Below are 14,770 nucleotides of genomic sequence, written 5' to 3' on the forward strand. Positions count from 1 at the left end.
AATTGTTAGCAGAGGTCAATACAGAATGGGAATGGAAAATCAAATAGATCTGGGGTTAGTTAATGAGCTTACAGCACTGGAGAGTTGACTTGTACTCAGGACATGGTTCATTATCAGAGATTCTGACATGTCTGTCACAGGCTTGTGAAGTTTCTTTAGATCCGCCTTATATTTAACCTACAGGAATGAAATATCAAACAAAATCAGGAAAGAAGACTCCAAATCAAGCTTTTAATATATAATGTATTAGTAACACAAAGTAGGACTCTGCTAGTCAAAGCCAAAATTTTAAAACCCCCCTGGAAAATGCAAAAAAGATTGTAATGAGTAGGCATACCTCACTAGCGATGTTGTGAGCATCTTTCAAGGTCTTGTAGATCTTGGCCTCCTTCAAGTCATACTTCGGCCTCTTACCCTTCTCTTTGTCAAATTTTGCTTTGTACTTCAACTAATTGAAAACAACAAAGCATTTCAATTATTCCTGAACATTAGCCTGTCTTGTGCCAGAGACTGAAGAAGCCCACATTCACAAAGAGTCTGATGGCGAACAGAGGATCAAAAAATGCAATAATTTTAAGACATCCATTGGAATAAAAGATCTTTTAGAGATCACCTGACGTGGGAAAGAAAATGCACATTCAATTTTTACAAGACACCATTCATAGCTTTCATTCAATGCACAGATTTTAGCTCCTCACATGCAGATAAGGCTGGTAAATTGAAAAAGATTTTTTTTAAAAAAACATTGACAAAAAATAGCTAAATAAGATAGGCCAATGTTTGTATCAGTGGGAGTTGTGCAGGCATGTATGACTGTAGAATCCAACCCAAAGGGACCAACTGGCAATTGTACAAAGAGTGGTTAGAGAAGCTTAATATGTGTATCTTAGGGTATGTCTACACTATGAAATTAGGTCGAATTTATAGAAGTCGGTTTTTTAGAAATCGGTTTTATATATTCGAGTGTGTGTGTCCCCACAGAAAATGCTCTAAGTGCATTAAGTGCATTAACTCGGCAGAGTGCTTCCACAGTACCGAGGCAAGCGTTGACTTCTGGAGTGTTGCACTGTGGGTAGCTATCCCACAGTTCCCGCAGTCTCCGCTGCCCATTGGAATTCTGGGTTAAGATCCCAATGCCTGATGGGGCTAAAACATTGTCGTGGGTGGTTCTGGGTACATGTAGTCAGGCCCCCCTTCCCTCCCTCCCTCCGTGAAAGAAAGGGCAGACAATCATTTTGCGCCTGTTTTCCTGAGTTACCCGTGCAGACGCCATACCATGGCAAGCATGGAGCCCGCTCAGCTCACTGTCACCGTATGTCTCCTGGGTGCTGGCAGACGTGGTACTGCATTGCTACACAGCAGCAGCAACCCCTTGACTTGTGGCAGCAGACGGTGCAATAGGACTGGTAGCCATCATCGTCATGTCCAAGGTGCTCCTGGTCGCTTCTGTGAGGTCGATCAGGAGCGCCTGGGCAGACATGGGCGGAGGGACTAAATTTGGAGTGACTTGATCAGGTCATTCTCTTTAGTCCTGCAGTCAGTCCTATTGAACCATCTTATGGTGAGCAGGCAGGCGATACGGATTGCTAGCAGTCCTCTTGTACCATCTTCTTCTGAGCAGCCATGAGATGTGGATGGCATGCAGTCCTTCTGCACCATCTGCTGCCAGCCAAAGATGTAAAAGATAGATGGAGTGTATAAAAACAAGAAATAGACCAGATTTGTTTTGTACTCATTTGCAAAACCCCCCCCCCCCCGCCCCCTGTCTAGGGAACTCATTCCTCTAGGTCACACTGCAGTCACTCACAGAGAAGGTGCAGCGAGGTAAATCCAGCCATGTATCAATCAGAAGCCAGACCAACCTGCTTGTTCCAATAAGAACAATAACTTAGGTGCACCATTTCTTATTGGAACCCTCCGTGAAGTCCTGCCTGAAATACTCCTTGATGTAAAGCCACCCCCTTTGTTGATTTTAACTCCCTGTAAGCCAACCCTGTAAGCCATGTCGTCAGTCACCCCTCCCTGCGTCAGAGCAACGGCAGACAATCGTGCATCTGAGTTGAGAGTACTGTCCAGAGCAGTCACAATGGAGCACTCTGGGATAGCTTCCGGAGGCCAATACCATCGAATTGTGTCCACAGTACCCCAAATTCGACCCGGCAAGGCCGATTTAAGCGCTAATCCACTTGTCAGGGGTGGAGTAAGGAAATCGATTTTAAGAGCCCTTTAAGTCGAAATAAAGGGCTTCATCGTGTGGACGGGTGCAGGTTTACATCGATTTAACGCTGCTAAATTCGACCTAAAGTCCTAGTGTAGACCAGGGCTTAGAGAAGAGGGAGATATGAAAACTACCTAAATATTCAAGAGGTAGTAGCATAAATGAGGCAGCAGAAATATTTTCAGGTGCACAATGAAGATACTACAATTTATCTTAACCAAAAAGAGGTGATACGTACAAAAAGAAAGAGTGGTCACATCTTCAGAAAGGGTAAATTTAAACTAATCATTAGGAACTGGGGTGCACAACAGGCTAAGCAAGATCCCTAGATCCTCTGAATTAAGGTGGAGGCTCGGGTTAAACCATATCCATGAACGTCAGTGAAAGTTCATGAAAGTTCAGCAGACATAGGGTGAAATTCTGACCCTGTTGAAATCAATGGGAATTTTGCCACTGACTTTAATGGGACCAAGATTTCACCCCTGGTGATCTCTCACTGGCTCTAGGTTTAGTTGCAGGTGACTATTTCCTGTGGACCTACAGGGGATGATCATTGTTCACAATGTCTACAAATACGCAGGACAGGGACCCTTGCACTTCAATTTGGGACATGTTTTGAACAGGAAAGTCATTTTGATAAGAAGATTTTGCCATCGGGGGTTGCTGAGGTACTTTCAGCAGAGATCTTAAAGCTAGGACCAAAGCTACATGAGATCTTGCAGCTAGGACCAAATTCTGATCCCACTGAAGTTGAAACTTCAACTAGTTGCCTCTCAAGAGTTTAGGGTCACATTCTAACTTTTACAACCAGAGCCCACATTGTAGGTGTGGGTGGGTGTGAGCCTGTGCGTGTGTGGTCACTCTAACTGAGCTTCAGCCACCAGAGATATTCTACGTGCTGCCCCTTGCTGATCCACAGGTGGGTGTGGAAAGGGGGTGAGGCAATGACACCTCCTTTCTCTCACCCACAGTGCGAGGGTAAGAGACTGTGGCGGTGAGGAAGGGACAGGAGACCCTTCCCAGCACTAGCCATCAATAATTCTCCAGTAAAAACAAATCCACAAGTGCTATTTATACAAATAATCAAATGAAAGAAGTCATCTACAGAAGAGTTGACAGACATAACTGATGAAAGGAACGGCTCATGCTGGGAATGATACCGATGCTTTAAACACATTTACAGAAATAGTAGCATACAGTTCCATATTAGTAAACACAAAAGATGCTTCAATGCATAGATAAATCACAGTCCACTTATTCTTGGCTTTTAAATTCTTTGGCATATTTTATCCATACAGTTTCATGCTCTACACCAGCTCTATACTTGCTGAAAGAAAACAAAGAACAACAACATTTTTGCCATTCAAGAGCAACACTTAACGTCTGATTCTGATATCACAAAGGTGTAAATCAGGTGTAAATGCATTAAAGTCCATGGAGACACACTGGTGTAATAATCAGAATCAGGCCCATAAGTAGAGTAGTTCACTTTTGCTGAACTTATAAGAAAAGAAATGATCACAGAAGGGGGAAACTAAACGTAGCTCCAAATTAAAAATAATTACAACAGACACACAGAGAAAACAAAAAAGGGTGAATGGTTAAAGAACAAAATGGGTACCTGTCTTGTAAAGATAGGCTAACAAGATGGGTGAGATGCTGCTTCTCTAATAGGAAATGCCCAGAAAAGTAAACATGACAAAGAAGACAACAACAGAAACATGCCACATCAGTTTCAAGACTCAACTAACTTGGTTTCTTTCAAGATGAAAATCAAGCCAGTTAAAAAAGTTACTCAAAGACTAACGGAAGGTCAAGTTATACTTAAAACCAGAACTGAAGCTAAAACACATAAAACAGAGCTCTGATCATTACTGATGAGTTATGCTGCTTTTCTTCTTTTCCTCGTAAAGTTTGCTTTTATGGAGCAGTGTGGGCTTAATAGGCACCCAGCTCCAAGAAAAGATTCTTATTTCCTGACAAATATAGTCGGTGATGTTTAGACATGCTGCGGTTGCATGCAGTAATCACATGTAGACATGGAAAAACAGTAAAACCCCTTTTTTCCTTTTTGAGCAAAATAGGCTGTGGAATCTGTGCACTGCCATTTCACACTCTGTGACATAGCCATAATACCCATGATTTCTGAGCTGGGAAGGAGTATTAGAAAGTATGTGCCCTGAAATAATTGCAATCAGAATTTATTTTGCCAGAGGGTTTGGGGCCAAATTTACAGAAACACACTGGCTGCATTGTACCACTCTGACACCAGGAAGCTAAGTGAACAGGTGAACCTCATCTACAGTGTATTATGTGCGTTGAAAATGACATATATCATCATCACATTCCTGACAATGGGTCAATATTTTGGCTGATGTAAATTGGCACAATTCCATTGACTTCCTGTGACCCTGATCCTAAGGTCTGGCCAACAACAGGTCTGGGGTATAGATCCTGGGGCCAGCAACTGAATAATCTATCTTGGGTTTCAATGAAATAACCGGAGCACATTACAGGGATTCACATAAACCCTCTTCTGACCAGTTCAGTACAGAAGGAAACAATCTGACCTAAATGAATGATCTGTAGCATGGTAGAGGATCTCACAGACTGAGTCAGAGCACATGGGAGCAGGTATCAGGGTTTCCTAATGTTTTTCTGATTACTGTAAAAACATTAAAGGAATATGCTTTAAAAATCCCCATTAAGGCAATGGACTCCACACTTTTTCATTTGGTATTATGCCTAAGTAGAACAGTGTGTACAAACTGCTGAGTAACCCAAGGTAACACAAATACATACTGCAAAATCTAAATGCACAAGGGATTAAGACTTCTTTGCTTTTGCAGTTCAGTATTAGATCCTTAACTCCATCTCAGTGTGATTTTGTATCTTTCAGTTTAAGCACTGTCATCTAATGGCACATATTTTCCCATTTCCTATGTTGTCTTCAAGAGAGCAAGACCCCACCAAATTCAGCTGCATTTTTTCAATTTAAATCCTAAGAGCAGAATTCCAGCCTCGCTGTGTGTGTTGGAGACATCCACTAAAATCACTGGAAGCTGCACGAAGGGCAAAGGTAGAATTTGGCTTCAAGTTCTACGCACTGTAAATTGGTTTAGTCAAATTCCCCACCCACAGAGGTCCCATGCACAGTCTTTGCATTGGAAAAAAAGAGGTATTAGCCAAATGGTGCATTCCACACTTTTGACAGAAAGACTGCAGGAAAAAACAGTGCAACTGGTGCATTATAAACTCATTTACAATTCAGGCTGATTGTCTTGTGCTAGGAATGACACAGATCATATACAACATAGAGGAAGTGACGTTCCCTTTTGTGTCACTTAAATCCATCTTACATGACTACTTAGGATATTAGCTTTCTTAACGTGTCTCATCATTGGTGTATCATAAGATGCTGCTCCATGCCCTCTCATGTGTCCTTTGAGGTATTCCACCTATAATGCGTAGCAAGATAGCAAGATCAGAACAGCAGACCATCACAGGGATCAAGCATAAAGCTGTGTGAGAGAACCAAGTGGTGGTGAGGTTGAAAAATTCCCACAGGAAACAGCAAGAGTAAGATCCACACTAACTGATGCTCCAGATTATTTTACAAGAGAAAGGAAGTTTATATTAACATGATGTATTCATTCAAAAATAAAAAGTAATGAATTATTTGAAAGACATACATTAAAATAATTCCTTATCTTGAACAGGCAAATGGAAAGTATATTAGAAATCTCTAATGTAAAATAATAGCTTGCACTTGTATATATAGTGATGACGACCTGTCCATTACAAAGTACTTCACAAAGGTGGGTAAGCAGTATTATCATCCCCATTTTACAGACGGGATGAAGTGAAGCACAAAGAGTGAGTTTTCGAAAATGGCCTCTAATTTTGGGTGTCCAATTTTAGACTTGTCCTCAGCATTCAGGGATTATTTTCCAAATACTAACTAATACCAACAGAGCAATTCAGATGTTTGTCATTCATTTCTACATGATAGGTTTCCATGAAGTTACACTTCCTCTTGTGTAAAGTACTTTATGCTGAACATTTCAGAGGGACTACAAGTGACATATTCTGAACGAGATGGAGACATAAGACGTTTATGTCAAGAAAAGCGAAGAATGCAGAAAAGAGGACAGACAAAGAAACCACAAAAGAAGCAAAGCTCAACCTCCCCGCTCCCAAAAGCCATCTCTCCAGGGCTCAGTTCTGCTCCCATTGAAGTCAGCTGAGCTTTAGCCATTGGGCATGATTCTCTGCCATCCTGCAAAACTCTTGTATGCTCACTTTGCACAGATGTGAATTACTACAATGCAAGGGAGTGGTGACTTAAGACCCACTTACATCACTGAAAGCCATATCAGTCCCATTATACACAGAACACCCCTTATACAAGCATTTGCTGCTTCTTTCATAAAGCACACAAACTCTGCCCAGTGAGTTACTTTTTCAAATTAAGTTACCATACTCCCCTTAAAATTATCTAGAATTATTTCCATGTTCAATTCTGAAGTGGCTGAAAAAGTCTACTGACTTCTGTCCCAGAAGAATCTGAACTCATGCCATTATTCACACTGGTCCAAAATTTGCAAACATTTATTATTACCTGGCTAGTAAGTTTGGACACCTCCTTAGCAAGTTCCATATCTGGACGTCCCAGCATGCTTACACCAAGGCAAGCCTCTCCTCGAGCCTTGGCTTTGTACTGAATCTATTGAAGAAAAATCAATCAGTACATAAAAATGTTTAACTTTTAATGATAAAATGCAAACACCTCCACATGCTGTTCTACTCATTTATATTGATTTGATATATTAATTTGCTACAGGAAAAATACTGCTAAGGAGGTACACAGGAGATTTACAAAATACTCACATCACTGATTAAGTTGGCAGCTTGGGTTGCTTTCTTAATATCTGGTCGATCTGCTATAGACGTGTAATGGAGCTGTGACTTAGCATCTTTTTTGTATTCAACCTAATCAATGAAAACAAACATAGAGGAAAGTGGATTACTCTAGTTTTTACTAATTAGAAAAACAGCCACTGAGGACAGAATATTGCTGCTGTGAAAGTCAGGTGGAGTTTTGCCACTGATTTCACTGGGAACAGATCTTTGGGACCAGCTTTTGTAAGTCATTTTCAAATGAAGTAATAAATATCATGCAATTTTAACTGTATATGAAAAAGATGAAAGAAAACATTATTGTGACAGCACTGTTATTTGTGAGCAAACTATTTTAACTCCCAATCACATTTTCCAGAGATGGCCTTTATTTCTCTAGGTGAAATTTTCTGCCTACATATAATTTCATGCATATTTTCCTTGCAAAATGGAGGCTGGGGAGACATCCAGCTGAAAATCAGACCAATTTGATTTTTCTGATTTGAGAATGACTCTAATTGAAAATGGTCATATGGGCTGTTTGCTTGATGTAAATGCAGGACAAACTTACAATACTCTGTTTCTTAGCGACTTCCATGGCATGTTTCACCTCAGGAGGCTCCAGCATGATGGAATAGTTGGACTTGCCTTTCTCCTTCACAAACTTCTTTTTATAGTTTGTCTGTGTAGAGCAAATAGGGATTATATTATATGTCACTCATTATTCCTATAAGGAGCTGTGTTCTACCGACACTCACAATAACTCCTCACAGAAGCCAACGGAGATAGCCAGAGACATCATTTACTTCTTCTAAACATGAATCAGCACAGACAAGGAAACCTGGCTCCCTGCAGTGTTTAGAAGATATCCATACACATCCCACTGAACCCCTGAAATGGTTCCAGTCCTTCCTGTCTAATCAAAGTTTTCTGTGGTAGTGTCTTCCAACCCCCCAATCCTTTCATGGGAATGGTAGGAGGTTAACAGGTGCCTGTGAATGTTCAACCTGTAAGAGGCCATAACCTGCCCATTACAGTCTCAACAGCAGTTCTCCAATCCAGCCTGAAGACATTGTGTTGGAGCTGGAAATGGAAATAAGACTGATAGCAGGAAGAGGTCTCTTGAAATATTTTAAAAGCTATTATCCCAACATTGTTTATTGCCACCAACAAAATCTTAAACCACATAGAAAGAGAGAGGATCCAGAGTGCTTGCTAATGCATAATACATTGGAAGCAACTTACAGCATCAAAGGTTACCTAAAGCATGTCTGGGGGGATCCCTCAGAGTTAATAACTAAGAGATGTGATGTTTTGGGCCCTGATGAAGCAAAGCATTTAAGCATACGCTTAACTTTAAGGTCATGAGCAGTTCTATTGATTTCAAATGTCTCACTGGACAGAAATAAGAAAATGTATATGGAGGAATCTATAAAAAATGCTTGATAGGATCAAATAAACACTGTGAATGTAGCAATAGCAAAATTCTACATGAGCAATAAATGTTGCACTATACTTGTCACGCACCTCACTGACATTCTTGGTCACCTCTTTGACACGAACAGTGTCCTGGGTCTCAGGAAGGGTCGTATAAGAACCATGCGGGAGCTGCCTCTTACTTTGCTCTTTGTATTTGTTCTGAATGAATAGAGAAAAAATAGTTGAAAGAAATATAGGGTATAAGAAGGAACTATTTATGAAGACACACAATATTACATGTGGTACCTCAGATACAAGAGAGCTGACACACTTAGAGAGGAGGATCTGAGGTGTGTCTGGGACAGCAAGGCATGTTCCCCTAGCCTTGTTATGCTTCTCTTTGTATTTTAGCTGGAGGAGAGAAAAGATGTTATTTTATGCAATGTATTTGTCTTATGCTGACTTTAAAAATAGGCTTCAAATATACTCATGTTTCTGTATATGGCAGAGCCTTGCAAACACCACTGATGGGAGAAAGGGTTTTCAAGATTAGGCCCATAGTTTGATTTGCTTGTCAACTTTAATATGCTCCAGCCTATATATTCCTACACATCTCACTAGAGCTTAAACTCAGATCTTGTTATGGTATTCCCAACATTTATTCTAAAGACATGGTACTATGCCCAAATGAAAGCAGCAGCTTTGGTTTTAAGTATGTATGCATAATGCATGCATTTCAATGTATGGAGTTTAAACTTGTGTCAAAACCAGAATAATTTATTTACCATAAAAGTTGGGTATTTGGATAAAAAGGACCACATATCTGAACTGCCTCTAGTTTATGTTTGAAATCAACCAACCAGACCAATGAGGTTTGCAAGACCAAAACCATCCCAGATTTTGTCAATTTGTTAATAAAACAAACAAACAAACAAGCCTAAATAATGAAATATGAAATTCTGAGCAAAATTTTCAAACCTAGATTTCTAAAGTTAGATTCCCTAAATCCTTATTTAGATGCCTAAATAGAAGTGGCATGTTTTTCAGAGATATTGAGCAACCCCCACTCCCATTTAGGAACCAAGGTACAGAGACTATGCCCAGATGAAATTATCTGCAACAAATTCTACAGAATGACATTCACAAACTCCAGTGTTTCCATTTTGATGGTACAAAAACAATTGGACATACAACATAGGTTTTAGGTTCCTTAAACAGCATGTAAACTGTTAGCAAAGTAATAAACATAAAGTAGAACTTCAAATACTTACATCGCTTGCCAGGATGGCATTCTTCAAAGCCAACACTGTATTTTTGTCATCTGTGACAGACAGTTTGCATCCCCTAAGGAATTCTCGGTCTAGCTTGTAGTCATACTGTCAGACAAGAAAAGAAAAGCTGACAAAAAGTACCCCAAGCCTTTGCTGTGAAAGAGTGATGGAGTGTGGGAGGAGGGAGTGTAAGCTAATATAAAAAGAAAAGGAGTACTTGTGGCACCTTAGAGACTAACCAATTTATTTGAGCAGTTTATTTGGTTAGTCTCTAAGGTGCCACAAGTACTCCTTTTCTTTTTGCGAATACAGACGAACACGGCTGTTACTCTGAAACTAAGCTAATATAATATTTTCTAGTTTCCTCACATCACTCTGTTGCAGGGATGCCTTGGCTGCTTGGAGAAAGTCAGGTCTATCAACAGTCCATTGCCAATGAGCCTTGGTTGCTTCGTATTTCTTCTTGTAATCCAGCTGTTTAAAAAGAAACATTAATGAAAATCACATCATTCATAAACTCAATATATACAGAGCCTACTTCTCCCCTTGCCTGAACAACTGCATGAAAATTGGGAGAAGGGAAGGAAATCATGCCTGGAAAAGTACACATCCATGAAAGCAGCACTTTTGGGATGTGCTTCTCTTCTGAGTCATGGACAAATGCAGAGGAAGTCTATTTATGATGATTTTTCCCCCTGCCAGGTTGAAGGAGCATATGCAGGACTGTAAAGTGGGCATGACTTTGAAGAAAGTGGATGTGTTATCTCACTAGCCTGTCAGTGCATGCTGGATCCACCCAATGGTGTGAAGGCCTTCAGCCCTTCCCATGTAGAACTTATGCTAGCTACAAGATTAAATCAATTAGCATGGAAAATACTAGGAGCACCTATGCCTCCATACCTGAGGAATTAGGAGGTGCCTGAAGAATAAGTGGTGTTTGTGCTACATGTTGGAAATTTTGTGTGCATGGATAATGCTTTTAAACTCAGCATTTCATTTCAGCCTGTGATAAAACAACACATTCTTCAAAGATCATCAAAATTATCTGATAAGCAAAAGAACACAAAAGACCAGGTTGGGGGTTTCAGCAAAATCCAGACTTAGTGGAGATGCTCCAAATTTATAAAATTTTCTATATTCTGACTGTGATTTTCAAAAAAGATCATAAAGGGGCCTAGTCCCAATGAATTTCAATGGAAGGTGAGTGCTTAATTCCCATAGAGTCCTTTGAAATATCAGCCATTGACAGTAACAGTGAAAAGCATTAATAGCACTGAACTCACATTGCTGTTTACTTTGTAGGCAGCTTTGGCAGCTTTAATATGAACAGCATCTGGTACAACGTTGCAGTGAGACTTATTCTTCTCATAAACTTCTTTGTATTTCAGCTGGTGAAAGAAACATATTCTGAATCTTTATTTATGTGCCACAACTCCATGAAAGTTCAATAACAACAGCACGTGGAATTCTACTTTTAGGCAATTCCCCTAATTGTTTAATTAAAAATTATAACAAAAAAGGAAGAGGCATCCATAGATCTAGTTTTCAGCCATCCCACACACAAAAGATACACTGTCTTCAGGTAGAGTTCCATTTTCATGGAAACATAAAAATGTATCAACTTAATTCAACATGAAATACACAGTCCACACTAACTTGTGTTGAAAGCTTTTGGCCAAGATTTTCAAGTGACTAATTATTCTGGGTGCCTTCATTGTTGGTGCCCAATACAAGATACTTTAAAGGGGCCTGATTCTCAGAGGGTGGGTGCTCAGCACTTTCTGAAAATCAGGCTTCTTTAAGTGGGCTCAAGTTGACTTCCAAAAATGTAGATACCCCAAATCACTGGGCACTTTTGAAAATCTTTGTCCTTCAGGATTGTGTATGGGCAACTAGATAATATTAATACTTTCTACTTCTCATCCATATGTCCCTCATTACTGTTGTATCCAAATGCCTCACAATCTTTTAATGTATTAATCCTCAACAACACTCCTGTGAGGATGGGAAATCCTATTATCCTGTTTTTACAGATAAGGATCTGAAGCACAAAACGACTGAGTGACTTGCCCAAGGTCACACAGGAAGTCTGTAGCAGAGCAGGGACTTGCACCCTGAGCTCTCAATTCCTAGAGTAGTGCTATAACCATTGGACCACCTTGCTCTCTTATACTTTCATCCTTTCTATAGCACCATTCATCTAAGAATTTCAAAAGTCTTCTACATACATTAATTAATTTAGCCTCAGAACACTGCTCTGGGGTATTTATTATCCCCACAGTATGGATGGGAAAATGGCATGATAGTGATTAATCCAAGGCAATACAAAAGCTACTGGCCAACCCAGGGAGAGAAACCAAGAAACCAGCTAAAAAGATAATAGCTCAACCTGCAGCTTTCATTACAGGTAAGAGCTGTTCTATTCCAAGCATCATTATCCCATGAACTATGCTGAAAAGGTACATGAATGATTATAGCTTTTCAGTTTTTTTAAACATTGTTATATTCCCTGTGAATGTGTCAGATGCAGCAGGAGGAATTTTGAATTAAAACAATATTGATATATTCTAATAAAAGGCTAGCTGTTATGGCAGCGTTACCTACTAGGTAGAAAGAAACAGTATTGTGTAGTAAAATAAAGGTACTAATATCAAATGCTAGGCATAGTTTACTTACATCACTTATTCTGTCTTTGACCTTGCGCATAAGTAGTAAGAGAGGGGTGTCATGGATTGTGGTGTACCCCTTAGACTTAGCCTTCTCAAATTCCATCTTGTAAATAATCTGAGGGTAAAAATTGTTAAATCGTATTATTCTGGCTAACCAGGCACAATGTAAGTGCTTTTAAAAAAGTCAAGTTGAAAGATATTTTACTGTGGCTGAGGAGGACTCAATTTTTTAATTAGCATACTTCACAGGTCACAATTCAGAGTAGGAAGATAAACTTAAGATATATTTAGCATTATGACATTATGGTAATTATACTTGCCTCACTGATTTGCTTGTTGACTTTTGCAGTCCTCAGATGTTCTGGGGTATCCACGATTGAAGTAAACTTGTCCTTCTGCATTTCATACTGCCTCTTGTATTTGAACTAATGGGGGGAAATAAGAGGACGTTAACTAGACAAAACAAGAAAACGTCTTCAAGAAGAGACACAATCATGTTAAGATTGCGTACTGCAATGTATGGGCCCATCTCCCACTGAAGTCAGTGGAAGCTGGGCATACATGCACAGACAGAATGTGGCCCTACGAGCCAGACTGCATGAAGCTCTTATTTATATTGGAGCATCTGGGCCTGCTTGTGTGAGTTACTCCCACATGTGGTCTCATGCGGATTCCAATGTGAATAAGAGCTCCGCAGTCTGGCTACAACTACATCGGCCTGAAGGTCTAAAATAGAACTCTGAGATTCAAAAGGATTCTAAGCAGTTCTGTGAGGCCAGTGAAAGTGCTGCTTTTGTTTTTAATCGCACTGGACCAGATTCCCTTTTAAAATCAGTACCAGGCTGAAGACTTTAATTAAGGTCTGGGAAAATATAAACATGGCAGACAAGAACAAGCAAACCCTCTAAATATTTCATTGAGTGAGAAACAATATCGGGACACCGATGCCATCACAATGTTTGAAATATGTGTGTATAGTTTCTTTAAGGGTCATTTTGTCCAGCTCTGGGCCTAATCCTGTTCTCACCAAATACACTGAGAGCAGGACTGGGCACAAGGAATGAAAATTTACTACAGATGGGCTAGGGACAGGTGGAGGAAATCCAGAGTTTTTAAAAAACCTGACTCTCACTTTATTCCCTGAATCATCCAAACTGAGAATATTTTGGTTACAAATGAGAAAATAATGCATGCATTAGAGACCAGAACAGCAAGGGACACAAAATAAAGACAAGAGCGTACAAACAACACTCAGAACAGACTTGTCTCAGTGTCACTTAACTCCTCTCATTTCAGCAAAAATACCTGAGAGGAGTTCACATGAGGCTGAATGTATTTTTTCACACAACTCACTGTCGACCTCTGGAACTCCTTGCCAGAGGGTGTTGTGAAAGCCAGTACTATAACGGGTTCAAAAGGGAGCTAGATAGATTCATGGAAGATAGGGCCACCATTTGCTATTAGCCAGGATGGGCAGGGATGGTGCCCTAGCCTCTGTTTGCCAGAAGCTGGGACTGGGTGACAGGGCATGGATCACTTGATGATAACCTGTCTGTTCATTCCCTTTGGGGCACTTGCCATTGTCCACTGTCAGAGAACAGAATACTGGGCTTGATGGACCTTTCGTCTGACCCAGTATGGACGTTCTTATGTTCATTTTTTACTGAGGGTTATAATATGGGCCAGTAGATGAATGGAAAGCCAGTTCAGGCTCCTATGGGAGCTGGATCAGGCTTAGGGTATAATAGGTATAATTTCAGATGCTCCATTACCAAGTACAGAGTAGCAAATGCATGGGGAAACATTAGAGCTCAAGATCAGTAGAAATTCAGAGAATTCATAAATATTAAGATGATAAAAATTCAAGCAGCTAAACGGTGTGTATAATGCCTTCCTGCAAGAGCAGCCATTCGCATTACCTGGCTCCACAAGTTTGTGTTGTAAAGCGCTGTCAGCATATCTGGTCTCAGAATTTCATTACATCCATGTTGCAGGAACAACTTGGCACTAGACTTGTATTTTTTCTGTCCATGAAAAGAGCAATGAAGCACAAAAGATACTTGTGAAGCCAATGAACAACAGTACAGCTTTAGATTCCAGTCACATGCAGAGTGATGCGATTTAGGCAAGCATACTATGTGTACTCACACCATTGCATGCCTGGACATCCATATAATTTTAAACATGTATTTTTAATTAATGGTGCCAAATTGTAGGGCCTGCAATGATTTACCAACTCCTTAAAACAATCAAAACATTGAAACACCTTTTGGAAAATAAGAATAAATCTTAGA

General features: G+C 40.0%; 1 protein-coding gene across 1 annotated transcript in view; it reads right to left on the reverse strand.

Moving 5' to 3' along the window:
* NEB (nebulin) overlaps positions 1-14,770 on the reverse strand; it is a 194,957-nt gene that overhangs the window by 27,950 nt on the left and 152,237 nt on the right. The window contains exons 126-138 of the mRNA XM_077830379.1: positions 14,396-14,500; positions 12,797-12,901; positions 12,484-12,591; positions 11,091-11,195; positions 10,177-10,281; positions 9,808-9,912; positions 8,843-8,947; positions 8,645-8,755; positions 7,689-7,799; positions 7,109-7,210; positions 6,840-6,944; positions 338-448; positions 73-177 (exon numbers count right to left, since the gene is read on the reverse strand). Of these exons, the coding sequence (XP_077686505.1) occupies positions 73-177; positions 338-448; positions 6,840-6,944; positions 7,109-7,210; positions 7,689-7,799; positions 8,645-8,755; positions 8,843-8,947; positions 9,808-9,912; positions 10,177-10,281; positions 11,091-11,195; positions 12,484-12,591; positions 12,797-12,901; positions 14,396-14,500 (1,383 nt within the window). The remainder of the gene's footprint in view (positions 1-72; positions 178-337; positions 449-6,839; positions 6,945-7,108; positions 7,211-7,688; positions 7,800-8,644; positions 8,756-8,842; positions 8,948-9,807; positions 9,913-10,176; positions 10,282-11,090; positions 11,196-12,483; positions 12,592-12,796; positions 12,902-14,395; positions 14,501-14,770) is intronic.

This window comes from Eretmochelys imbricata, chromosome 11 (genome assembly GCF_965152235.1).
Source record: "Eretmochelys imbricata isolate rEreImb1 chromosome 11, rEreImb1.hap1, whole genome shotgun sequence".
NCBI classification, from domain to species: Eukaryota; Metazoa; Chordata; order Testudines; family Cheloniidae; genus Eretmochelys; species Eretmochelys imbricata.